The 27,918-nt window shown below is 37.3% G+C and overlaps 1 protein-coding gene across 1 annotated transcript; it reads right to left on the bottom strand.

The window, feature by feature from the left end:
• Positions 1-73: 73 nt before the first annotated feature.
• Positions 74-27,325, bottom strand: PCNX2 (pecanex 2). The gene is made up of 12 exons (XM_015820111.1): positions 27,254-27,325; positions 24,958-25,039; positions 20,487-20,699; positions 18,153-18,406; positions 16,583-16,816; positions 14,926-15,029; positions 12,424-12,568; positions 11,566-11,796; positions 9,513-9,787; positions 7,105-7,280; positions 899-1,359; positions 74-244 (listed from the first exon to the last, which is right to left on the bottom strand). Exons 1-12 carry the CDS (start codon positions 27,323-27,325, stop codon positions 74-76), a joined length of 2,418 nt encoding a protein of 805 aa, XP_015675597.1.
• Positions 27,326-27,918: the final 593 nt, after the last annotated feature.

Below are 27,918 nucleotides of genomic sequence, written 5' to 3'. Positions count from 1 at the left end.
GCTGGCTGAGGAATTCCGGGAGTTGAAGTCCACAAGTCGTAAAGGGGCCAAGATTGGAGACCCCTGCTCTATATTACTCTTCGGAAAGGCTGTGTTGAGAAGCAGAGTCTTCTAGTGCCATATCTTCTTGGCTGGCCCTTCTGCATTCCACCATATGGCTTATCAGGAGTGCGTGAGTGGTTCCCAGGTCCCGCCGCCGTCTGGATTCAGTAGCATCAGTTGCTTCATAATCATCAGACAATTGCTTTTGAAAAATAGAGACAGGATCATTAGTGTTCTAACAGCACCGTTCAAAGAAGTATTGCCAAAAAGAGTCAGTATTTGGAGGCCCTGTTCAACGTTGTACATGGTCACCAGATATTTTCACTTTGATATCTCAGCTTTCAGAATAATCTATAACATCTAATATAACAGAAGGAATTGCGGTAAAACCAGAAAACCAACCCAGGCACTTGCAAAAACAGTTCAGGAATTTACTAAATATTATTCGGTTCCAGATATGGAGTAATCAACAAAACCGATCTAAGGTTTAGTAGCAACAGGGGCGTTTGTGATGTAGTTATAGCTGATACCACTTTTGTGGAGCGTGATAAAGTGGCAATATTGTCAAATGCTTACTCAAATAACCTAAACACGAATTTAATCAGTGGCTGCCTAATCCACCTTTCTCCTTGGACCCTTTCATATTATAATTTTAATATAACTATATATGCCATAGAAGCAAGCATTTGTAGTTACACGTGGTTCAGGAGCCATAAATGACCAATCCCAATGGCAGAACAAGGCACTATAATTGATTAATTGCCATCCAGTTGGTTACAGATCTTAACAACTATATAGACAGGCTTTCTTCAGGACAGAATAAGGCATCAAGTTCACCTTTTGGGCTATATCTTACCCGTATGGCCTCCTGCTTGTTACGGTTTGCTGCTCTAGCAGACGGCCCAATTGCAATATTAACACTACTGGATGATTGGGTATCTGTTGTGTTTCCTCCTTCAGCTGCAGAGAGCCCAGAAATGACCAGCGCGCTTGAGAAGCTTCTTTTACCAAACAAGAGGCTGAGAGTAGAACTAGTGGATGAGGCCAGACTAGACCTGAGCACAGCCCCAGCTCGCTCCTGCACTGTTAGTTGGCCCAAGATAGGGATGGCAGCGGTTGGGGAGAACACAGAGGTTGCAGAATTGTGGAAGGAGAGCTGGCTGTCAGAAAGTCTTGGGGCAATTTCCTGAGCCGAAGTGGAAGTCTGGATGAAGGGTGGATGACTCTCTAAGATTGGACCAGAATGACTTGAGCGAGGGGGCTTTTGATTCAAAGCATCATGAGTCTGAACAGACTGGCTCCTGAATTTTCTCCTGCCTTTGAAAAAGAAAAGAAAAAAATCATTTGGAGAAACTCTATCCATAATTAAACCCTTGAAATCATCTCCCCACTATTCAATTAATGCCCAGTGCAAAACACTACTCACAAATATTTTTTTTCAAAGAGACCAGTTTAATAAACATGCTTAACCAGAAAATCTGAAAGAGGTTTAATAGCAATAGCATTTAGAATTATATACCGCTTTCCTAGTGCTTTACATCACTCTCTGAGCGGTTTAAAGTGTCAGCATATTGTCCCCAGCAATCTGGCTCCTCATTTTATTGACCTCAGAAGGATAGAAGGCTAAGTCAACCTTGAGCCGGTCAGGATCGAACTGCTGACAGTGGGCAGAGTTAGCCTGCAATACTACATTCTAACCACTGCGCCACCATGGCTAAGGCTTTAAGGATATATATTTTGCTAATCTGGCTAATCATATAACCTACAGTACTTTTTTTTAGCAGATGTTGAATAGCAATTATTCCAGAAAGAACATTTTAGCTTTCTATGGCTCTGTCCTATTGCAATAAGTTTACAGTGGCTTGCATTATCACAAAGTTTAGTGCAGTGGCTTTGAAAAGATGATGATGATGATGATGATGATGATGATGATGATGATGATGATGATGATGATGATGATGATGATGATGATGATGATGATGATATAACTACTGGAAGAAAAGGTGTTTACCCATCGCAAATACACAGTGATTGAAAACAAAGAAATAATGATCTATTATTACAGATCAAGTCCAACAAGAAGAGGATATCTAAAACTAATGCAGCAGTTCTGGAAAGAACAACATCCAGAATCAGAAATAACAGAACAGAGACTAGCAGACCAATGCTGATTTATAATACAAAATAAAGTATTCACAGAAATAGAATTGGACGAACTGCAAAAGTTCACCCAGGGCAAAGAAACCAAAGCCTTGCCAGAAGTAATTCAGAATGTAGAGGCAAACTAGGGGGAGTTGGCAGTGAAGGAATCCAGCAGAGATATACAACTGTTCTCATTTGGAAACCAGGCACCTCTTCCTCAGGAAGAACGAAGCCCTCTAACCAAAGAAATAAAAGAATTGAAACAAAGAATAACTGAGCATCTAGAACAGCACAAAAACATCAGAATAAGGCTGCCTGCATTGAAGCTTGTTCCAAAGAAACAGCATTAAAAGATGCAAATACTGCAATATCAAGTATAAGCACCAATTCACTGCAAGAAACAAACCAATTAATGTACAGCACAGCTGCAGTTATAACTGAATACCTGATGCAAAATCAACAAAGAAGAAAAACAAACAGTGCACCACAAAAAAGGAAGGTTAGACTAGAAAATAAGATCAGTAAGTTAAGATCACATGCAAGCAAGCTAGAACAGATGAAAGAAAAGAAGCTGAAGAACAAGACCACCAAAAAATACCTAATCAAGAAATACCACTTAGAAACAAGAAAGATCAAGGAAGCACTGGAAATAATAAAGCAGCAAATAATAGCTATAGCCAGGAAAATCAGTAGATATGAAGCTCGAATTGCAAATTATAGACAGAACCTCCAATTTCAATCCAATCAGAAACATTTCTACCAATCCATCAATGGAGAAACTGCAATGAATCAGTCAGTACCTGACAAGGAAGAAACAGTGCAGTTCTGGAAGCAGATATGGGATAACCAAAGAAACACAACAAGGATGCGGCTTGGTTAAAAGAGGTAGATGCAAATAAAACAGAAGTTGAAATGAAAGAACTAGTAATAACAACAAAAATGGTAGAAAAAAGAGCAAGGAAGATCAAAAATTGGTCAGCACCAGGTGAAGATGAACTACATGGGTTTTGGTTGAAACATCTAACTGTTATATACCCACTCATTGCAAGCAGTTCAACAACATACTACAAGGAGGAGAAATTGAAAAGTGGCTAACAACTGGGAAAACCTACCTAATAATGAAAAATCCAGAAAAAGGAGCAACACCAGGCAACTACAGGCTAATTACCTACTTACCAACAACTTTCAAATTGCTACCTGGTGTGGCAGCTGATGCAGTACAACACCATCTAGTTGAAAACAATCTCTTTCCACCTGAGCAGAAAGGAAACCGCCCCAATAGTAGAGGAACAAAAGATCAACTCCTAATAGACAAAATGATCTTGAAAACTGCAAGAAAAGGAAGACCAACCTGAATGTGGCATGGACTGACTACAAAAAGGCATTTGACTCTCTGCCACATGACTGGATAATCAAGTGCCTAGAAATAACAGGAGTCAGTAAAACCATCAGAAAATTTGTGCAAAGATCGATGGCACAATGGAAGACACAGTTGCAGGTCAATGGTGAAAGACTGGGAAAGGTTAATATCAAGAGAGGAATATTTCAAGGAGATTCATTATCACCACTACTATTTGTTATTGCACTGTTTCATCTGTCAACAATACTGAATAACTCAGGACATGGCTATCAAACATCAAAAACATCTGCCAGGCTATCCCACCTCCTTTACATGGATGATCTGAAGCTGTATGGAAAAACATCATCTGAAATAGAATCGCTGTTGAACACTGTCCGTATATATAGCCAAGATATTGCAATGGAGTTTGGCTTGGACAAATGTGCCACACTTACTGTCAAACAAGGAAAAATAGTGAAAACTGAAGGAATCAAGATGCCCCACGAAAATAACATTAAGAGTCTGTATGAGGAAGATTACTACAAATACTTGGGTATCCTTCAAGCTGACAACATCAAGCACACTGAAGTCAAGAAAAAGATTAGAGGTGAATACATCAAGAGAGTGAAAAAATCTTAAAGTCCAAACTCAATGGAGGAAATACCATGAAGGCAATCAACACCTGGGCAATTCCAGTCATTAGTACATAGCTGTAATAGTGGATTGGACTCAAGCAGAACTAAAAGCAATGGATAGGAAGACCAGAACAATAATGACAATGAATCATGCCCTTCATCCACGCAGTGACATTGACAGACTCTATCTACCAAAGCAAATAGGTGGGCGTGGAATGCTGTAAGTACATCAGATGGTTGAAGAAGAAAAAATGGCTTTGGAAGAATATCTGAAGGACAATGATGAAGATGCACTGAAATTAGTATATCAGGAAGGCTTACTGACTACTGGAGAGACCAAACTGGCCTACAAGAAAGACCAAATGAAGAACAGAATAGACAAAGCACTACATGGCCAGTACATTAAAAAAATAGCTGGGAAAGCAGATAATAACAAGACCTGGCAATGGCTAAGAGCAGGAAAGTTGAAGAAAGAGACCGAGGGACTAATTCTTGCTGCATAAGACCAAGCCTTAAGGACAAATGCATACAAAGTCAAAATTGAGAAGACAGCAATAGACAGTAAGTGCCGCCTAAATAAATAAATAAATAAATAAATAAATAGGTGATAAATAATTTAGTGTGTGTATAGTTGGACAAGTCTAATATGCTTCACAGCCCAGGTTATTCTATAATAATACAAAGACACCTTTCAACAATTGCCTAAATCACTCTACATTATGTAGTAGTAGTAGTAATAGTAGTAGTAGCAGTTCATTCCGAGATGCTTCTGGGTTGAAAGGATTAGGCGGTGACATCACCATTGTCTGGGGGATACCCAGTTGGGGGTCTCCTTTCATGTCCCCAGTAGGAACTGGAGCAAAGGACGGGAGTTCATCCCACCCCATGGACCACTCAGGTCTTGAACACAGACTTGCTGCTTGTCAAGCCAGTGTCCTAACCACATGTGCCATCATGCTCCTAGTAGTAGTAGCAGCAGTAGTAGTAGTGTAATAGATGTAATAATAGATGTAACAATGTAGGAATACTTCACTTATTCATACTTATTGATGTGAACCATTTTGTAAAGCCTCATTTCACTTTGTGGCTCCTGGCAGGACCAATGCCAAAAATTGTGCCATAGTGGAGAATCTGCAGTTGGTTCCTGCAAGCAGGCACAATTCAGAATCAGTAAAACTAGATATGAATTTTAGACTTTTATGAAAGGCAAAGATTCTCAGCAAGTCTCGACTTAACCGTGGAAATCCCTAGATGTCTTTGAGCTACTGTCTCTTTTTACTCAAGCTATGACATCGAGTTGTTGGTATGGGAATAAAAATAAAGAGAACTGGCAATACAGTGTAACTCATTCTTAAACGGCATGAGTAACAATGTATAATAAATACATACATATATGTGTACATACTGTGATCAATGTGTGTTTTCTATTAAAATCTACTTGGCTTACTATATATTAAATTCACATGAAATAATAATTAAAACTTATATGGGAACTAGTTTTATATTGGAAGCAACACTTAAATATTCTATTTTTTCTTCTTGGAACAATTAAGCATATACTAAATCATTTTTGTAGTTAATCTATGTTGTACCCCACTACCTTCTATTTTAAAGTTGTAAAATTATTAATCCTCTGATATTCTTTTGAATGTAAACCTTTAAATGTTATTGCAGTTAGAAGTGGAGTAGGAAAGTTTTAGTTGCAGACTCATAGAAAAGTTCATTTTTTCAGTTTCTTAAATTTCATTCTTTGATGATTACTTTAATGCTAATATTGTTAAATAAAAAGTAAAAATATGCTGTAGCTAGGAAGCACTGTATGATGAGAATTCTGGTATGCTGACATTCACAGTCAAAAGTAATTAAACATCTGCTCTCATTTTAAACAGTTAATCTGACCAATGTCCAAAAATATCCCATACATGTCTTTAATTCAGTGGTTAAAGTGTTTTATAGTAGACCACCCATATTTCCACATAAATAACTCAATTTCTCCAAATACGTAGGAAACAAAAGAATCTTTTATATCCTTTTATAAATACATTTTTGAAGCTTAAATCCCCCCATCCCTAAATTTACTTAGAGAACTTTGACTGTTAGCGCTGTAGATGAAAAGATAAAGCCAAATACAATTAATTATTAAATTATTTGATTTATTTAAAAGATTTGTATGGCCACCCGCACAAAGTAAACTTCCTTGGGTTATCCATATTTGTTGTATTATAGTTAAGCTTGTTTTTCCAATTACCTATGGAGTAGCTTGTGAAAGCAAATAGTATTTAACAATACTGTTAAATAATTGGAGCAGTTTAGCAGCAATATTCATTGTAAGCTTAGTATTACTACGTATGGGTAGATATTTTTATTATTATTATTATTAAGGTCAGTATGCATACTCATACCCCAGCAGGTAACTGCAACATTTACGGCCCCAGTTCCAGGACAGGGTTATAAGCTTTTTTAAACCCATTAATTTCAAAAGAAGCTGAGGTGACATCAAAAGCAGTTTAAGTGCAAGATTCCTTCATGAATCTGGCTCATGGGATATCAAAAAAATCTCTGTTGCTACGGGCCTATCCCTATCCCTGGGCCAGTGAGATAGAGGCATAGGCCTCCAGTAGAAGGCATGTTGATGTCCCATATGTCATGATACTATCACAAAAATGATATAAGTGATGCAATTGGTGTCATTTGCAATATAACATCATCATAAATTTGCTCTCATTGCAGATAAGGCAAGGGGTTCAGGTGAACAGCTTGATATTGACTAGGCACTGGAATATCTTTTGGACTAAGCCAGGAGTCTAGTGTCACATTCCGTGTTATAGCTTTATTTTTTGCAATGCCTTGTGTTTAACTTCCATTATACGCCACCTATACATTTTCATTATTGGTCAACCTATAATACCCTTCTGCCAGGGAATAAATGCAACGGAGAATAAGTACCTGAGAACTGAGCAACTTGAAAGGAAGGGCGCAGTTGGGGTGTGCTATTCCTTGTATGCTGGGAGCTGCTGCTCTGGCTTGAATTATTAGCTGGATTACTGCTGGAAGATCCATTCCTGCTGGCACTTTCCTCACAGCTTCTTCTACTGTGGTTTGGGTTACAGTCTTTTCGCATTCTGTTAGAAAAGAGATAGTCAGGAGCACCAGAATACACTGGAGCTTTCAGGGGCAGATTCTGGGGAACATAAGCAGGAAGGTACTTTCCCTTTGCTTCCAATGTCTTTGTTTTCCACAGTGGGAACACAGTGCTGGACCAGAAAGACCGTTTTTTGGAAAATATAATAGAAAGTTTTACTCTCAGAATTGCTTTACATTTCTTTGGCAAATTAGGGGAAAGACAGATGTTCATCGACATATCTCTGTCAGCTTTCATACTGGGCTCATGTGAAACATATAATATTTTGGCCAATAATAACAATGAGCTGTGCAAGTTGCACATTCAATATTCCACTGGATATGAGTGAAATATTTCATATAAAAAACAGTGTTGAAATGCAGTGGTAATGGAATTTGCACTTGGGACATACCTCCTGACAATGTTTCCCCCCTACATTTTTCTTTGATCCTATTTCTAAGCAGCTCACTATTTAGTCATTCCCTTCCTCATTTTATTTTCAGAGCTAGTTTAGATTAAAATATGTAAGTGGATGAAAAGCAATAAGCTGCATGGCTGAGTGGAAATTTGAACATGACCTTAGCCTCACATTCTAATGGTGTGTGGGACCTCCAAATATTGCTGAATTACAATTGTCAGTCCCAAACAGCTCCAGTCAGCATCATTGGTGGCAAATGTTAGGGTTAAGATGATTGTTTTTCAGCAATATTTGATGGATCACAGGTCTCCAGTCTCTGCTCTAACCACTAAACCATGCTAGATCCCATGCTATGATCTGCACTATTAATATGTGTGATGTAGAAGTCCCATACCAAGACAATCTATTTTTTTTTAAAAAGATACGCTGCCATGTTCAGAATATAACTAGAATGCTAGCATAGGGAATAAAGATGTTTAAGGCCTGCATTTTTTCCTCCCTGAAGTGTATTCCTCCTCTCTTTTAAGTTGTTATTATCCTCACTGAAAATAGTCACAGGAAAGGTTGGGAGGTCCATTTTGGTTCTTAGTTTGTAGAACACGGGTCATTTAGGATCTCTTTTATTTCTGTTTCTGAATAGTTGCAAAACTCTTCAACTCATCCAGATATTTTAATTCTGAAAAATCAAATGCTGGGGGGGAAAATCTTAAGTGACAAATTTGCCTGGCTATTTCATATGTCATTATTAACCCTATGACCCAGTTCCATAGTAAATTGAGAAATTCACTGCAAGTAGAATAGATTCTACAAATTCTGCAATTTAGGTCATTTGATCAAATGTATTACTTTGTTATTTTGTCAAAGGCGAATTTGGTTCAGTGTCAACAGAGTAGTAACAGATGATTCTGCATCATGGCATTCACTCTCAGTCCATCTAAATGATAAAATACTGCAACATTATTGGAAGGTGCAGAATAGCTGGTATTTGGAGATAGATGGAGCCATAGAGGATGAAAAAAAAACAACATTCCTCTGGAGGTACACACTGTTCTACAATAATGTACTTGCCTCCTTTCTGTTTGTCAAGTTTTACAAATCTTTGCCACTAGCATATTATACCGCAGATTCCTTTTCTTACTTGCTGTTAATGTTCAGTGGAAATGTTATACAAAAATTCAGAAAATCTGAAACTATATATATGCTATTTGTCAGAACTATATATATGCTATATATAGTTCTGACAAAACTGTATATAATATATATTTGACAAAACTGTATATATATATTTCTTTCAATTAGCAACTGCCTAAATATAATGAAGGCAGTTCATTGAATATGTAGGATGCTCAGTTCAATCCGGATGCAATGAGAATACAATAGGAATGGATACATCTCTATTGTGCTTTAACTTCTGAAAGGAAGGGCTCCTGTAAAACAGCAAAACTAGCTGTGAGGGGCAAAAGAGGATGTGCATATAACTCTTACAACTACATAAGGAGGGAAAGGGGAGGCAAATCAGTGCTTTGGGTTGCTGATCTAATTTAAGTGGACAGTAAGTAATTCCACTTAGTAGTATTTGATTTCTATAGCCACCCAGAGTAATTTGCTGAGATGGGCGGCTATAGAAATCAAGTAAATAAAATAAATAAATGAATTAATAAATAAATAAATAAATAAACTCTATTTTAGGCAGTGGAGACAGAAGGCAGCATGTATCCCTTAAAGTTCTCATTAAAAAAATCTATCTTGTATTTTGAGAGCCCTAAGATGTCCTTTAAAATGTCAGCTGAGATGCAATGGAAGATCTCTGCTTACCTAAGCCACTTGTTTCTGAACCATCCTTTGATGCTGTCGAGACTTATCGGTCCACCCCAGAGATTTTTCATCTGTCTGTGAGTGCCTATATAGGATGTGGTCAAAGGAGAAACATACATGGGGTATCCTAGAGGCTGGTCGCATGAAGAATTAATCAGGTTCCTCAACACCTGTTTATTGTTTTGGATGCTGCCTCGTTCTGGGTTACGATTGCGTAAAAAAATCAGTTCCTGTTGCTGTCCTGCCCAGAGCCCTCTGACACATTCCTTGTTAACCTAGAAATAAACAAAAGTACAAAACCATGTGGAAACATTTTGGAGAGAAAATGAACGGGGGTTGCAATCCACCTGCTGTTTGCACTGCAGAGTTGCTTACTTCAAGGCCACAGGGCCATTTGCAAGTGCTGGGCCTGCTATAATTTCTCCCACCCTTCTTCTGAAAAATTGGAGGAGGGAGGGTCATAATCTGCTATGAGAAATAGAGCATTTAGATTTATATTAAGCACAGGAGATGATTTCTGAAGATACAGACTTTTCTTTCAATGTTAAAAAGAGGACCAATGTTAAGTAGGCCAGGCTGGAGTGGGAGAAGAATGTACTCTTCGATGGATACATAACTATGCAAAAATTTATGGCATGGTAACAGCTCAGCTGTATGAATGCTTCAGCTTTGTTGGAAGTAAAAGTTCATTTTTTTCATCATCTCTTGGCTCCCGGTCAATCTTGAAAAAAGGAGGAGCCAAAGGAACATAGAATCTATCAATACTGTAATCTAGCACTAAGGCTAAAATGAGCATAGGTTGGCTTCTTGTACACCTGAGAACTGTAGACATTTGCAATAATGGCGAATATCTGTAGCTCAGGTGTAGAATGAGGGTGAAAGTTTGTTCTCTGAGCTTGTGGATTGGTTTCCAAATGTTTCGTTACCAGGCTAGGTAACATCTTTGTTACCTAGCCTGATAACGTAATGTTTGGAAACCAACCCACAAGCTTGGAGAACGAACCTTCACCATCAACTGTAGACATTCCATCAAGCCATGTTCAACAATGAACTGAACACTGCTGCTTTATATTCATACATACATGTTCACTCCTTGACTTATAATCATTTATTCAGTGACCACTCAAATTTACAACAACACTGAAGAAAATGGCTTATGACTTACTTCTGGCCATTTTTCAACTTACGACCATTGCAGCAACAATGGTCAGGTGATCAAAATTAGGACGCTTGGCAACTGACATGTATTTATGACGGTTGCAGAGTCCCAGCGTCATAGAATCATTTTTTATGACCTTCTGACAAGCAAAGTCCATTGGGAAGCCAGATTCAATTAACAACAGTGATACTAACTTAACAACTGCAGAGATTCACTTAACAACTGTGGCAAGAGAGAGGTCACAAAAATGGGGCAAAACTCACTTAACAACTGTCTACTTAGTAGTGGAAATTTGGGGCTCAATTGTGCTTGTAAAGTCGAGGTCTACCTGTATTGCTATATGAGAAACATTATGTGAGAAATATATAAACATGACAACTATAAATCATTGTATGTTTTAGTCACTCTGTGGGATTCGTTGGGTCTTTTTAGGGCAATGGTTCAAACAAGAGTTCCCATGGTTTTTTCCTTCTGGGAAGCAGTGGCACTAATTAGATTAGAATTTACTGATCTAATAGGGATGGAAGGCTAATTTCAATAGCCATTCAAACTAGTTTCTTTGAAATAAAAAAATAATAAAACTATGATCCTACCCAATTGCCCACCATCTGTTGATAAAATGCTTTTAAAAATAAGAAAGCAAAAACAATGACCAGAGTCAGCCCACGGGGTTCCGACATGCCTGTTTATCCAAATATTGATTCTGGTCTTGGAAACTGCTGTTCCCATCACTTTGCCACCCTGCAGTTAAATGGCCTTTAGATCCCGGTTCTAACCTTTGCTAGGCCACTCTGTCAAGAGACTTAACCTAGCTAGAATGGAAATAAAATTCTAAATAAAGCAGTTCTGAATGTCAACCATCAGACAATGAAAACAAGGCAGAGGTGATGGTACCTTGATTACTTTGAAGCTTAAGTAGCTTTTGTGGAGCATGATAACTTTATATTCATCCGTTCCTTCTTCTACCACATGCCTAAAAGTAAGGAGCTCTTCTTTGTTTGAGAGGATGGCACTGCGCCAAGCAGGATCCCCTTCATGACAAATCACAACTTTCTCTTCAAAGGACTGAATTGCATCATAAAGAATAGCAGGATCTTCATATTCATCTGGACAAGTGAATTGGTCCTGGTATTAAAGGAAAGGCATGGTTACGATCAGAAACATTTCTGAAGAGATGAAAGGTTTTAGGTTTAGAAACTTCAATGGAACTGCAAGCCACACTGCATTTGTGCAGAGAGGTAGCAAAAAGCCACAATGAAGGTGTGTAGCAGTTTTGGCTTGCTCCACCGGAATAATCCCATTATTAGCACATCAGTTGGTTTGAATTATTTTGGGTACCTCCAGCTTGTGCTGGTTGGTGATACCAGACACCTCCGAAGAGAAAGATGAGAAATTCATTGAAATGTCTGAAATTACCTGGCTTTAAGAATGCATTTTTATTCATTTACCACACAACGTTGGTATGTCTTTTCAAAGGTTGAATAAATGAGGGGTGAGTTTTATTATATGTAAAATGATGAAGTGACTAAAATACATCCTAAGAGCTACACTTCCAGTAATTAATGGCTTGAGTTATATAAGTGCATTTCTTAGAAAAAATTCACAGCCGCACATATACCGTTTCATTTGAATTTAACTGGCCAACAATGTAAGCGTTCTGGTTGTCCTTGTTATGCCTACCACATGATCAGTATAATAAAGTTTGCATAACATACAAGAAGTATGTTTGCTGCCGAAAAGGGGAAAACTCACTTGATGTAGTTTCAATGACATTCTAATTGCAGGAGCAACAACTTGGTGCAAGAGGTCCATATCTGCAAATACCCATTCATCTCTTGATGTAATTCGAAAATCTCCTTTGAACAAGGCATGGAGGCCATGGAGGAAGGAGTCTAAGCTGTAAACAATCATATTAATTACTCACAGATTCAGTTTCCATTACAGCTGTTGAAAATAAGATCTCTTTCATAGTAGTTGTGACGGAACTCTCTGAGCCTGAGAAAGAAAATGGATGTTTCCAAAATATTGCAGAACAGATGGACTTTTTTATGGAATCAAATAAGCAATTAGTAGCTTACCCATTAAACCAAGACTTGGAAAGAGGATCAAAGGCAATTGGGAGGCACTGCTTTAATACACTTACTGATAAATGAGCGCCAAGTACAAATATCCAATTTACAATATTCTGTACCCAAAACTGCTTTTTTTCTTTGCAATCTTCCTACCTACTCGGACTCTGAGAATATTGTTTTGTTTTGTTTTTTGTGACCTGCTGTAAATGGTTTAACGTAGTTGCAACTGAATACTTAGTTGTTTGCATTAGATTGTGAGCTTTTGGAAATACTGTGGTTGAAATGGCTACACAAAGGAGTAATAGAAGATTAAAAAAAAAGATTATGATTTTTCCCCCATTTTGAAGGGCTCCTTCTTAAATGAAGATAAATGGCTTTTTGAAATTTTTCATCCCAGATGATTTCTTAAAACTTGATAACGAAATAGAAGACATTATCCAACATGTTTCAAAGATGGGATGCTGCATTAGTGGTAAATGGAAGAACGTCTTCTCTTGGAATTTAATTAAAGCCTGGAAGCCTGCACACCCACTATAGATAGTAGTATATTAAAAGTCAGAATATTCAGAATAACTATCAGATTACCTATTGGGGCATTTATTTATTTCCCGGCTTTTTTATTTTTACAAATAAATCAAGGGGGCGAACATATCCAACACACCTTCTTCCTTCTATTTTCACCACAACAACAATCTTGTGAGATGAACTGGACTGAAAGAAAGTAACTGGATCAAGGTCACCCACGTGGCTTTCATAGCTAAGGCAGGACTTGAACTCATGGTCTCTTGCTTTCTAACCTGGTGCCTTAACCACTAGACCAAACTGACTAAGGAAGAATAGCTACAAATATGTTTTCTATAACAAATCCCTCGTTTGAAGACATAATGCTATGCCCTCCAATTTGCACTGAAGAAGTTCAACAGAACTTAATGTCGATGTCCTATTAATTGTTGGAAACACAGCATAATTTAAAAGATAATGTTTGCAGTCTACTGACATTTACAGTGACAGGTAAATCAAACATTATTTGCATACATTCCATAAGAATATTGCCAGCATGTCTTGCCTTTAAACACTTTTCCTAAACTGATTAGACCATAATTCATGTGTAAATGAATGCAAATTACTAGCTCACGTGTGTGTGTGTGTGTGTGTGTATATATATATAATGTAAACTTCACTTCTGATGTAGCATACAACTTAGTATTCCTCCCTAAACATTCATTTTGCCCTCTAATGGTAATGGTTTCCTAATGACTGTCAACAGTATAGATATCTTACTTAGTAGAAATTGATGTGTAGTATCAACATTTTGCCTATTTAATTTCCAAATAATGTAAATGAGACGGATATATATAAACTATGGTTTTCCATGAAAAACAAACACATTATGAACCACTTCCTCTCAAAACAAAGCAAGTGAGCGATGGTCCAATGTGAACAGCACTATAGGGAAAAGGCAGCAATTTTGCATATACTTAGGCAGTAAGTTTCACTAAAAAGAATGAGGTATTTTTTTCAAGACTTCTTCTAGCATTAGAAGAATAGGCAGGTTCTGTACAAAATAATAAGGCTATAATCACTATTTATAAATGGTTATTAGAATAGATGTTCAAGAAGACAGGGAGACTTTGATTGTCTGGGCATTAGCATGATTAATTGCCTACTTCAGTATCTGAATTGTATATTTGTAATGATTTAATATTGTGATTGTTTAAATAAAAAAACATTTTGTGAACATCTATGCAATATTTTAAGAAGCATCCAGCTAACTGCTAGAAATGTGGGACTCAAAAAGAAATGTTGGTTCATATAATGTTTTAGTATACTACGATAGCTCTAATTGGTATAGGTAGCATATATTTCATAGATATACATGGAGAGTATAATCCACAGAAATTATGCATTAATACAATTGTTCGTTGTCACCAGAAGTAAGGGTAAATTCAAGAAATTCAAGAATTCATTCTTTTATGTATTCCTGTGCTACAAATACAGAATTATTCAAGATGTATGTATTCATCTGAAAAAGCTACCAAATTGCTGATTTCAAAAATAAGTTTTCTACATGCACCTCTTCCTTTACAATAAATGGAAAAACAAATCATTTGGATGAGTGAATACTTTTCTGAGCCATTAGGAAGCTATTACTGTTTTAAGCATTGTCACACAACAAAATTACCTGATGGCCATATTGTGTGATGCTGTTCCCAGTGCTCTTCTACCGAGAATGCACAATGCGAAGGACAGAGTTACTAAAGGAGAATCTTCATCACACTCTACAGGCTGCAAAACATGTAATACTGTATTTAGTGCCACACCAAAAGCTCACTAATATTGCATCAGTTCATTGCTGTATGGTTGTTAGCCCTTCAAGGTAAGATAAGCCAGGAAACAGTTTCCACAAGTTTGCCTGGAATGCCACTTCACTGAGATAGGCTGTAATAACAATCCTGAAAATCTATATTTTCTTTCCCTCCTTCCCATACCTTAGTACAGAGGTCACCAACCGTTCTCAGTTGGCAGACTGGAGGGAAAGGGAGGGGGAAGCATTTTACATGCGTGCATGCGTGCACGGGGCTGCAAGCACATGCGCAATGTAAATGGGGAGGGGCTAGCGCCCGCATGATACTCACTAATCCTGCCCTGGTCTTGCGTGGTGCAGTGCCCCATTACCACACCCCTTGGCGCCGTAGCACTCATTTTTGCGCCCTGAGGCACAGTGGCAGCCCGTTTTTGCACCCCAAGGCATGGTGGCAGCCCATTTTTCTGCCCTGCAATGCGGCGGCGGCCCGTTTTTGTGCTCTGAGGCATGGCGGCAGCCCATTTTTGCACCCCGTGCCCGCGGTCCACAGGTTGGGGACCCTTGCCCTAGTAAATGAAGGTAGATTCAGTCTGGTCTCTTTCTCATGCATTCTATTTCCTGGATTTAACATCTGCTTTGATTCTGTAACCATTTCTTCCAAAGTCTTTGCTGTGGCTCTCGACAGACATAAACCTCCCTAGAAATTGTACCATTGTAATTTCTGAGAAAAGGATCCTATGTTAAGTTTCCTATGTTAAGGAAACTTAACATAATGTTTAATTAATAGTGTAAGTAAGGCAACATATGGGTACTTGGCATATTTTATTTATTCTAAATATTTTTTTTAAAAAAAGACTACACAGGTTTGACTATCAACACCTTTTTTGCTTCTTTTTGCCCAATCTGGTTGCAGGCACATTATTTTCTTTCCTTAGTCAAAGCCATTTTGAAGGACAGGTTGAAAAACTGTCAAATCAAATATATAACCATGAGGTGTGCAACAGCTGTCCTCCAAATGTTTGGAAATTCAACCTTCATTAGCACTATCAATCACAAGGCACTGCTAGAAGTTTTAGTCAGAAACATCTGGAGGACACCAGGTTGCCAACTTTGAACACAAAATAATTTCTCCATGCCATACTTTTTCCCATTTTCCCCAATTTGTTCTCTTTTCATCTTAGTTTTCAAGGACCTTTTAAGAGTCACACACTCTTATAAGCTTTTCCAACTTGGAGTTCTCCAGATGTGTTGATCTACAGAGTCCATAACCTTCAACCAGTCTCTTTTTGATTGTGCTGGCTGGGGAGGATGGGAAATGTCATTTAATAACATTTTGGAAGCACCAGGTTGGGGAAGGCTGATTGATTTGGTGGGAAATATTTAGCATACCGTAAATAGTAAATTTATGATAGTGATTTAGGACTAAATGCAATAAACATCCTTTAAAAAAGAAAAGAACTCTATATTGTAAATTTGTTGATAAGAACCACTGCAACTACCTACAAGAGGTTATATAAACTTGATAAATACTCACCTCTACTCTTTTCCCAGCGCAAAACTGAATCCAATCTAAGTAAACACTACAGAAACTTGCTCTGGTGATTCCTTGAAGGCAAGGGACATAATCATCATCAATGTTAATGCTGAACATGGCAAGGTCACGCTCAATATAATGCCATTTGGAGAATGGCTGCAGTGTCTTCTGGAATGATTCATCTCTTAGCCAGGATAGGACTTTGGGGGAGCTTGCAGTAAAATATATAATGCTCTGTACATGAAAACAGAAATGTGGTTTGCTTTAGTAACACGTTGAACTAGGAGACGTTCAATTATTTCAGACACTAGAGAAATGCCTCCAAGGAGAATAAAGCAAACCCTGTATCACATTGTACCACTACTCTATACTTTCCTCTGCTTTTTATACTCCTGGGTCTTTGCAGGGGTACATGCTTATGGTTCAGGGGAACAGGATGGATGATTCAACGGTGCAGTATAATAAAAAAGAAAACTGCAAGAAAGACAACATTAAGACATTGGAGAGGATTAATGATACAAGTGTTATTAGACCTGCTTAAGATTTATGAATATCATCCTTCCAGTTTTATATTTAAATTTGCATTTAAATTTGGAGAAACGGACTTCTTCAGTGCAAAAGGAAGAGTTTAAATTTTTTTAGCCTTTAGAAAGAGATAAGCATGCTATGCCTTTTAAGGAGATTTATGCTGACACAACAAAAATGGAGGGGAGGGGGAACCACCCTTTTTTGAAAAGCAGTTTTGTGAGCTCTCTCTCTCTCCCTCTTGAAAAAGGAATAAATTGACAAGCAAATGTGAAGGCAGAGTTTAAATAATCTCCAGTAGCCATGCAGTAAATTATTTCAAATATATGCAGAAAGGCTACAAGAACTGACCCATTTTACTAAAAAGAGAGCAGAATTCTTTTAAAGTTGATAAACAGCCCCTCACTCAAATCTGGTTGTCAAGCAGATGGAAAGTAAAAAAGAAGAATGTTTAAAATATGCAGGTTGAGATATAAATCTGATGTAAATGTGTGAGTGTTGTATTCTACTCCTAACACAGTATATATAGTATACCGTACATTTTATTTCTTTCATTGTGGCTTTTGCATTGTACAGGTAGTCTTTGGCTTATGACCACAACTGAGTCCAAAATTTCTGCTTCCATGCAAGGCAGTCGTTAAGTGAGTTTTGCCCCATTTTATGACTTTTCTTGCCACAACTGTTAAGAGAATCACTGCAGTGGTTAAGTTAGTAACACTGTTGTTAAGTGAATCTGGCTTCCCCATTGACTTTGTCTGTCAGAGTCATAAAAGGTAATCACATGATGTTGGGACACTGTAACTGTCATAAATACTCGCCAGAGTTGTCACGTGACCATGGAGAAGCTGCAACAGTTGTGTGAAAAACGTTCATAAATCATGCTTTTCAGGGCCACTGTAACTTTGAACGGTCACTAAATGAATGGCTGTACTGGTTTTTAAAAATCTCAATAGCCAGTCAGAGTTGCTTGGCAAGTGGGCAGCCATTCCACATAAAATGAAAATAATAAATCAATAACAGACCGCTTTCCTGAAAATGACTGTACCTTTATGTAATATCTAATGAGTATCCTTCGCAGGTCAAACACTTGGAGCATGGTGGCTGCGCTGTTGTCAATAATATTGTACCCTTCTAGAATGTACTGAGTCCGTGTTATTTCCCAGGTCAGCCATCGAAGGTTGAAAGCTGCATTGCATGAGAGCAAGTGAGGGAAGTGGCCTGATTTACAACAGCAGCAATTTTCATTGTCTTCATCTCCTTCGGTTATAGCCTCCACTTCCCTCTGCTGGCAGTAAGTCCCTTGGAAACAAAACACAGGATAATCACAGTGGCAGTAACTGCAGAGATCAATGCAAATAAGCTCTTCCCAGAAAACTGCTGGTCCTCCTTTAAATAGTTAATACATAGCAATTAAACCAACCAAAGGGAGAGCTATATGACAATAAATAAAATGGGCTGATTACTCTGTGCTGAACAGAAATTGCTAAGGAACAGACTGTTTATTTCACCTTCCTAAGTAAATCACGTCAGATTCTATGCCCTGGCCTAAAATTAAATAAAAGTAACAATAACTTCCAAATATTTTGCCTTAAATGTAGAAAGATGGATATACAGTTCAGATGTGCATGCCAAGTCTTAGCTTTCTAAATGTCATAATCATAAACTCAGAGTACCCTTTCTGGTTTTATATCCTGACTATGCCTTTTCAACAGCCAGGCCATAACAATTTAAGAAAGCTTTGTATGGAAGGTTTTATTTGTTAGTTCTGATAAAATCCAGTCTTTTCAAACCAGCTTGGAACTAAGTGATCTGAGAAAGTGGGTGGATAGATGAACAATCCTACAATTGAATTTCATTAACCCCAAATCCAAAACAGTCAGTCCTATGATATATCCAGGGCTTTTTTTTCTCATAGAACGCCCAGAACGGAGTTCCGGCACCTTTTTTGGATGGAACCTTGTAGGGTAGGCAAGGCAGGTTGTATGACATGTGTGAGTTCCAGCACCTTTTTTTTTTTTTTAGAAAAAAAAACACTGGATATATCTCTTATAATACATTTATAAAAGCACACGTATTGGCTTGAATAACAAATCGGATTACTAGTGCTGACTAAACCTCAATCTGCTATCTTAAACCCTCACAAGCAGCAGGAAATATTTGTGTAATAGTTATACTGTACAGCATTGATATAGCATTTGAACAAAGTTCCTAATAATTAGAAGGAGACAACATCACTTCACGACTTAAAATAAATATCACAAACATAAAGAAAAAGAGAGAAAGAGAAAAAAGAAAAACATGGAATATGTATAAACAAGACAGATAAAGGCAATATAAACCCAATCCAAAAAATATATTGAAAGAAAAAAAATTAAAATATACATAGATTAAAAAGGGGAAAACATATTAAATTAACATAGTTATGTGGATATGTGCTCTGCACACTGAGATGATAATATATTTTATGATTACAGTATATCTTGCATCCTTTTTTCTTATCTGTTCTTGTTTATTGATTAATAATACCACTAGAAGCCTCCTCATTTTAGTTAATTGCTATTTGAATCCCTTATATACTTTAAGGCATATTTTTTGTAGAGTTTCTTCTCCCTGACCACATCTACAAAGATAACTATATTTCATTTTTGAGTAATAATGAAAATCAAAATATGCATAACTTTGAGCTATGCGAACGTAACTGTCTACTATTCAGTTCATATATCATGAAAGGTCAATTAGATTTTTTTGTTGCTAGATAACATATTAATCATCGTAAATATTTAGACTCTATTATTGCATAAGTGTGTCATTTTATGTCTCTTTTTACAGAGATAAGAAAAGCCAAGCTCTAATAACCCTGAAGGTACAATCACATGTAATAAAGATAATCCCAGATTATCCAGTATAGATTTCACTAGGAGAAAATAAAAAAAGCAAAGTGCAATCTCTAGAACCAGGAAACAAGAACTATTAATGGTGAAGGCTGAAGCTTTATACACAGTTTCACACTATTGAATTTAGTGAGTTTCATTTCTAAAGTAATAAAGTCAGTAGTACATGTTTATTTCCTATTAAATATATCTAATGGGTCACCAGGTCACTATTATGTTTAATCCCAATGGAATTAGATATAAATCCCCTGTTTTGCAGTAAACCAGGTCTAATATAAGACAAGAAAACTATTTTGGCCCTGGAAAGAATGGCTCCACCTGTCACTTTCTGGCAGTATTTATTACACAAACTCAAATAATCTGAAATGATTTAGCAGCTACCCAAATAGACCATTTCAAGCTAAATTTCAGATCCACAAAGAGCATGCAATGAATGAATTTTCTGCTTTTTCTTGACTGCTGCTCTTTAAGCTAAGGAGAGGGCTTACCTCGAAATTCTAGCCCCCTGAGCTGGAATGTGACAAGACCATTTCCAATTTCTATCAAGTGAACAAAAGCATTTAAGTAATCAGATGCCAAAATAAAGCAGTCTCCGGAACTGTAGTTTCCCCAGCGTCCAAGAATCAAATCTCCACAAAGGGTTTCCTGCAGAGATCTCGTTAGGTGCTCGTAAAAGATGGAGTTCAGGTTATCATCATTTCCTAAAATCACAGGAGCACAAAGAACTTAAAAGGGATGAAAAAGTACCAGCCATAAATCTTTTGAGAAGAATCCTATTTTCTTACTGCTTGCTTAATAGCCAGCTTCCTTCTGGCGACTACAATGGGAATTTTGAGAGCACTTATGTCAAAAATTACTACATTTTTACCTTGTTCCCTTTTACCACATGTATCAGGGATTACTCGTACTGTCATTGTAAGGTATTTCTTAGATCCTAAAGTACTGTGTTTCCCGGAAAATAAGACCCGGTCTTATTTATTTATTATTTTTGCCTCCAAAAGTGGCACCAGGTCTTATTTTGGGGGGATGTCTTATCCGTTTATCTTAGGACCTGGTAATGTAGAAGAAATCTGAAGGCAGTGGAGCATTTCCTGCAACCAACAGATCTGGTCTCATAAACGGCTGGGATCATCAAGTAGTTTTTACACTTTATTCTGTTTGTAGAAATAGCTGAAGACAAGTGTCACTAATAAATATTAGGAGTCCTTTTTGTGATTTATTTCTGCTTGTTCCATTCTTGAATATTGTGATTCCACCAAGAAACCAAAGGCTTAACTGAATCAAGAAGTGATGTATTTATTATGCTTCTGCTGAGTACACAATAAGGGATTGGGCATGTAGAGCACTGCCTTACTGGAAAATATACGGGGCACTCAATCTTGCCTGCAAATGTACTTATTTGTTCCTTCTCCCTTCCACAATATAAATTACGTGGCTTATAACAAAACGAGTGGATAAAACTGGAGTCTTGAATCGTACCCATTAGGCTTCATTACGCAGCTGTAGCTTCCAGATTCTGCCTCTAATTGCCTCATTTAAGCCTGACGAGCAAGAATACTTGACCATGATTTAATTCTGTGAAAAGTTAATAAATACATAGTACAGCTCATGCAACTACACTGTGGCTTAAGCAAACGGGCAATAAATGCCTCTGTTATGAGACAATGGATTAAGCTTTTTAGTTTCTTTCCTTCCAGATAAGCAGTCAAGGGCATCCCTGCATTAATAAGCTAATTAAAACCTGAGGAAAAACAACCACATTTAGTAATTCAAAAGGGGACTATGTAACAATTTCATTGGGACAAATGAAAAGCACAGAACAATGCCCTATACTTCTGAGCTTCTTACACTTGAAATTAAAAGGAAAAAAAACCCAGCTGAAATGGAAAGGAAAAAGTAAAAGCAAGTATTGTTAAATGGTAACACAAAGTGTACTAATGTGGAGAAAGCTAAGAACATTTGGTAAAATTATTTGCTGTTGGTATAATTTCTGGTGAATTTTTATAAAGTTACTGGTCTCATCTATAAGTCTGTAATGGTTCAAAAGACAACAATGGCCCATATAACTACCTGTTTTGTGTTTTTCTGGTATTTTTCACCTGCTTGTTTTTGTGCAGTCAAGTTTTGATTGCTTCAGAATATGCCATTATTCAAACAAATGGGACATAAAAATGGTCAACATGCCACTTGGTTTTATTATTAATTAAATGGGGCAAGAGAGTTAGAGCAGAAAAATATTAAAGGTATATAGGTACCAGATACAAAGGAAATGGGTAGAACTAACTGCCAGATAATTTTATTCTTTAGTATAAATCTTGGCTTATACCATTTTATACAGGTTGTTTTCTGGCTGAACAGAAAGTTTTCAACTCTGATTTCTCACATCCAAGGTTAACTCCATCCTATGTCCTCAGACTGATCTGCCCTTTTGGATTTGGGGAATTTGCAAGGTTAAGCATTCACAAGTAGTCAGAGTGTCAGCTGCACTCAAAACCAGAACTTAAATATAATGAATGAAATAAAACCAAACCGTCCTAAATGTGCTAAAATGGTATCCCATAGTCAATTGACAACGCCCATGAGTTTGAAACTTCTTGCCTAATTAACCTGGTTCAGCTATCCACAGATCTTGGGATCATGGAAATACAGATGTTTAAAAATGTGGCATTTTTGTCCATTTGGAGAAGAGTCCAAATTGAATAAAAATGTATTAATATCAGTATTAGTTATATCTGCACGACTGCCTGTAATGTAGTATCAGTATAGTAAATATACAATATATTCAATTGCCCTTAATGTAGGCTCTCAGAGTGCTGTTTCAGCAAACACAATTTGTTTGTTTGTTTTATAGGGTTTATTTGGCTACTCCAATCAACCAACTCTGAGCAGTGAGATTCAAAACAAACAAGAAATCAAATTTCAAAACAAACCATACATTGTCATCATATATAAAACAAAGAAGCAATCCAAGCACTTTTCAACAGAAAACACAAGAACACACTTTCTACTGCCTTTACAAAAAGGTGAGAGAAGGTGAGAGAAGAAATGGGCGTCTACAGGGCATTTACTTTGAATGAGGGGGGAGCGAAGGAAAATCTACCACAGATCAGTATAACTTCATACAAACAGTGGGTCACATCAGTATGTGATGTGTGTTTCAGTATGTTTTGTTTTGCACTATTTACGAGAGTCGCAAGGAGGTGAACAATTTTTCCTCCAGATGGTAAGGTGGTATCCTCTTGGAGGTGGTACCCTCCAGCTGTACAATTTTCAGAATTCTTAGCCAATTTGTCCAACAGGAGATATATTTACTTGTTGATCAGGTTTATATCCTGTCTTTCACCCTGGAGTTCAAAGTAGTATATATAGTATTTTCTTTCCCTACTTTGCTCTGCAACCACAACTCTGTGAAGTTGAACCTGCCTAGTGCCACCCAACAAGCACTGATGACTGCCTAGTGCCACCCAACAAGCACTGATGACTGAGTTTGGCCCTGAAGCTGGGTTTGTCCAGTCCTATTCCAGCACCTTAACCTCTGCACCAAACTGGCTGTTCCCTGGTCTGAGAGTTGTAGTCTTACCACCTCTGAAAGACCTCAGATTGGACAATGAAATAAATGAAGAAATAAGTTTATGGCAAGAATCATCTTTATAAGATTCTCAAAACTCACCCCCAAATTAAGATAATAAATAATAAAACCTGAAGCAAAAAAAGCAAACATCCTGAATTTCTACTAGTATTAAAATAGTATTAAAAAGAGGACAGGGTTCTTCATAATTGTTTATTACGTTTTGTCATTAAAAGCTCTTCCTGCATAGTATAAGCATCTTTGTGTGTGTGTGTGGGGGTACTTTTGTTTAACACTGTTCCTTCCCTTCTTTTCAAAACAAAAATGGGCCTGTTGGGTGACAGCTGCTCTGAAGTTATTACATCTCAAACATTGATTCTGTATATATTTATCCCAAATGCTTGAAATCAGTAGATTCCCCAGCCTTCTGCTAAATGCAGACCATGGTATTATCATGGAAGCCTTTTGAGTATCACTCATAACCTAAGGAAAAATGTGGAAAATATATTGTCTATAGGTCCACATGTCTCCCCCCACATTTGACAATGGGGTCTGCAAGGTCTCAGCATTAAATGAAATTAATTTACAAATAGCAGAAAACTTGTGAAGTGTGGCAGTTTTTTGAGATTTTGGCCATTGCTTAAAAATGTATTTTAGCATCTGTACTATGTCACTCTATCGGTACTACATAGCCTTTCAGGTTAGGAATGATGGCTTTAGTACACCAAAACTCTTTTACACATCTTCTAAATCAAAATATTTTTCTCTGCAAAACCACAATATTTCAAAATCTATAAAAACCTGTTTTCATTTCATTATATTGATGTATGTATACTGTATACATAAAACACTAATATACTATGTCTTTATATTTAAATATAAATATGTAAAAAGCTATATATTCTGTTATATTTTATTTGTACTCATATTATTTTTATATCAGTTGTAGTCCCATGGAACTACATTTTCTTTATGCTTCAAACTTTGCCATTTACTCAGTATTTATGATTTATATCTCACTTTTTCCTGAGGAACAAAAAGTAGCATGAGTACAAACTGTAAATGAATTGGATTCAGCTTCCTTTCCACAAACAGAACACAGATGCCTTGTGTGAAAAGAACTAGGTACTTCTGCTAACACAATGTGTGTGTGTAATCTTCCATGCAAGTCTTTTATAATATCCCCAGAAGCAAAGAAGCACCAGGCTCTTCAATACATGAGCTCAGCTGATACGGTTGGACTCTTTTAGTAGCTCTTCTGCAACAGTTTGCAGAACAGCTTTCCTGGAACATCTTCTGCTGATCTATCTACGAATCCAATTCCATATGTTCAGTTATGTTGAATAAACAAATCTTCACAAACAGAAATAAAAATAAACTCTGTTTCCTACCTGCATCCTTTTCAATCTGGAGTACCAATCTTGTGTTGGAATGGTCCGCTCTTTTTGTGCTGGAAAAAAAAAGATAAGGCACCTATAGATTATGTCTGCCGGAGGACAGGGAAGTTTTCTCCTTCTACTCTTTATGTATTTTGTGCATATTTATAAATTTTATATATTTTAATCTGGCTCCTCCAGAATTTAGCTCTCCTTTCTATAGTCTAAATCAGGGGTAGGCAACCTTGGCTCTTTTATGACTCGTGGACTTCAACTCCCAGAATTCCTGAGCCAGCCATGCTGAGAGGAAGGAAGAGGTTTCCATGCTGAGCCATACTGGCTCAGGAATTCTGGGAGTTGAAGTCCACGAGTCATAAAAGAGCCAAGGTTGCCTACCCCTGGTCTAAATGTTCCCTCAAGTTGCCAGAGGCCTAAGAAACAATAAACAGGACCTCTGGATGGAACAAAGCTTGGGAAGTGAAAAAGTAATTTTCAGCTCTCACAGGTAATCCTCAACTCCCAAACATTCGTTTAGTGATCATTCAATGTTACAACGGCACTGAAAAAAGTGACCGATGACCATTTTTCACACTTATGACCATTCCCAGGGTCACGTGATCAAAATTTGGAAGCTTGGTAACTGGCATGTATTTATGACGGTTTCATTGTTCTGGAGTCACGTGATCCCCTTTTGCAACCTTCCAACAAGCGAAGTCAATGGGGTAGCCAGATTCACTTGAGAACTATGTTACTAACTTAACTGCAGTGATTCATTTAACAGCTGTGGCAAGTAAGGTCATAAAATGGGGCAAAACGTAATTGTTTTGCTTAGCAACAGAAATTATGGCCTCGGTTGTGATGGTAAGTCGAGGACTACCTGTATTTTCCTCTTACTTACTCATTATTTATCCCTTTGCTTATTCATTTTAAGAAGTCCTTATGTTTTCTCTTAATTGCCCTGCTAGCCCAGATTGGTATCACCATAGATATAAATCATACACATACACTAGGACAGGGGTCTGCAACCTTGACAACTTTAAGACTTGTGGACTTCAGCTCCCACAATTCCTCAGCTGAGGAATTCTGGGAGCTGAAGTCCACAAGTCTTAAAGTTGTCACGGTTGCAGACCCCTGCACTAGGATATGTGGGATCATTCAGTAGCTTCACTTTATCTGCATGGCCAATCAGAAAAGATCAAGCCACAAAGTTGGAGGAAAGAAAACTAATCACTAGGCAGAAAATTTGAACCATTGTGCATTTTTCAGAAAAAGCTCACCCACTAAAAAGCCAGGTTCAGTTCAAAAATATTAAGAATGCATAAAATATCCACATGGTTGAGCATTTATAATGTTCTCTTAGAAATGTTCTCACAGAAATTAAATTCCTCCCGATCCTGCTGGCCTTTCAAAAGATCCTGAAAACATGGTTTTGCCCTCAGGCACGGGGACCAGGGAATGTGGTAATGCTGGCCAGCTAGCTGTTTTGAGTTTTATTGTCAAATGTGGTTACCTCGGCTATGAATTTTATGTTGGTTTTTTTTATATACTTTTATGTTGTTTTTAATTGTTGTATTGTCAGTTTGATATGTTTGTAAGCCACAGAAGAATACATATGAGATGAGCAGCTGTATAAATTGGAATAATCAAACAAGCAGATGTATGATAAGAATAGAATTTGGAATGTCTTGGTTCCACTAAGAGGGGTGTGTGTTTACCTCCCACAAGTATTAATGTAAACATTGGATGTTCCTGCTCTGACAACTGATGAAAATTGCAGACATTTTCTCTTTGCTTTTCACATGCTTTTTCTTCTATTTAGAAATTAGGTGAGAAGGGGGGGTTGGGATGAAAGCTTGAGCTCAGTTAGCTATAACAATAATGCTGCTTTGTGGGAACCCAAGGACGAGCTGATAACGTTTTGGTGGGCTGAGGAGCTAGGGAGAAAGCCTGTGTTTTAGGTTAATTGGAGAATTGATTTATAACACCTTATTGGGGGTAGGAATTGCACTTTGTTTCTTGTATCCGGGGGAAGGGAATTTAGTTTTTGGGTTCAACTATGTAGTGCCGATACTTTGTTTCCTGAATAAAATGTTCTTTAAGGAAGAATTTTTGCCTTGAAGTTCTTTTGATGGGTTTCATCTATCGGAACCATGACAATTAACTTGCTACCTCCAGTCCAAATCAATTTAATGAACTATTCAGAGATTGGAGAACAGGGGTTTTGTAATAAAGTACCTCACTCCCACTTTCTTGTGAAGAAAAAGGTAATCCCAAAATACAGTCATAGGATGGTAGTAGAAAATAGGGTTACCATATTTGAGCTGTAAACATCTATATGCCCACTAGATGGTAACAATGTGTTTTTGTAGTTCTCTGCTGCCATCTAATGGTTCAGATTTTTTCATTCTAGATAATGGTAGCCGTAGCATTTCAGTGCCTAATATAAGGGTGTCAAACTGCCAGCCCACGGACCGGATGTGTCATGCCGAAACTGCGCCCACCCCATTGCTGGCTATGGAAAAAAAATCATGATACGTTGCAGACACATCACGTGACATTGCGAGTTTGACACCCCTGGCCTAATAGCTATTAATGACTGATCACTTGTTTGTCTCTTTGCATCTAAAGAAAATATTAATATCACCATTTCAAAAAATAAACTTACTAAATATAAGAAAAAAACATTTGCTTATACAGGGAGGGATGATGAATAGAATACCGGTTTAGTGAAACAAGTAGTTTTTAGTTAAGATTTTGGAATTCACATTTTTTTTTCAGCAGATAAACTGAAATCCTCATATATAGGTTATAAACAATAAGTTGCACCAACTGTATGTGACAAAACTGAAGTATCACCATTAAAACATTGCAAGGATATTTTAAAAACAGATTTACCAGGAAATATATTATGTAACATAGAGGAAGAAAATGCCCAGTATGATTTTACAGTATGAGAACCAATAACCCCAAATCTGC

The sequence above is a fragment of the Protobothrops mucrosquamatus genome, unplaced genomic scaffold (genome assembly GCF_001527695.2).
Source record: "Protobothrops mucrosquamatus isolate PMUCROS unplaced genomic scaffold, P.Mucros_1.0 scaffold1068, whole genome shotgun sequence".
Classification (NCBI taxonomy): Eukaryota; Metazoa; Chordata; class Lepidosauria; order Squamata; family Viperidae; genus Protobothrops; species Protobothrops mucrosquamatus.
The sequence above is the reverse complement of the archived record's forward strand: the minus strand, read 5'-3'. Positions and strand labels throughout refer to the sequence as shown.

Coding starts and splice junctions, on each gene's coding strand:
- PCNX2 (XM_015820111.1), bottom strand. CDS start 27,325: ATGGCAGCAGAGAACTACAAAAACACATTGTTACCATCTAGTGGGCAT. Junction 18,407..20,486: donor CAGGGGGCTAGAATTTCGAG/GTAAGCCCTCTC, acceptor TTTGTTTCCAAG/GGACTTACTGCCAGCAGAGG. Junction 11,797..12,423: donor TGTCATTGAAACTACATCAA/GTGAGTTTTCCC, acceptor CTTTAATACCAG/GACCAATTCACTTGTCCAGA.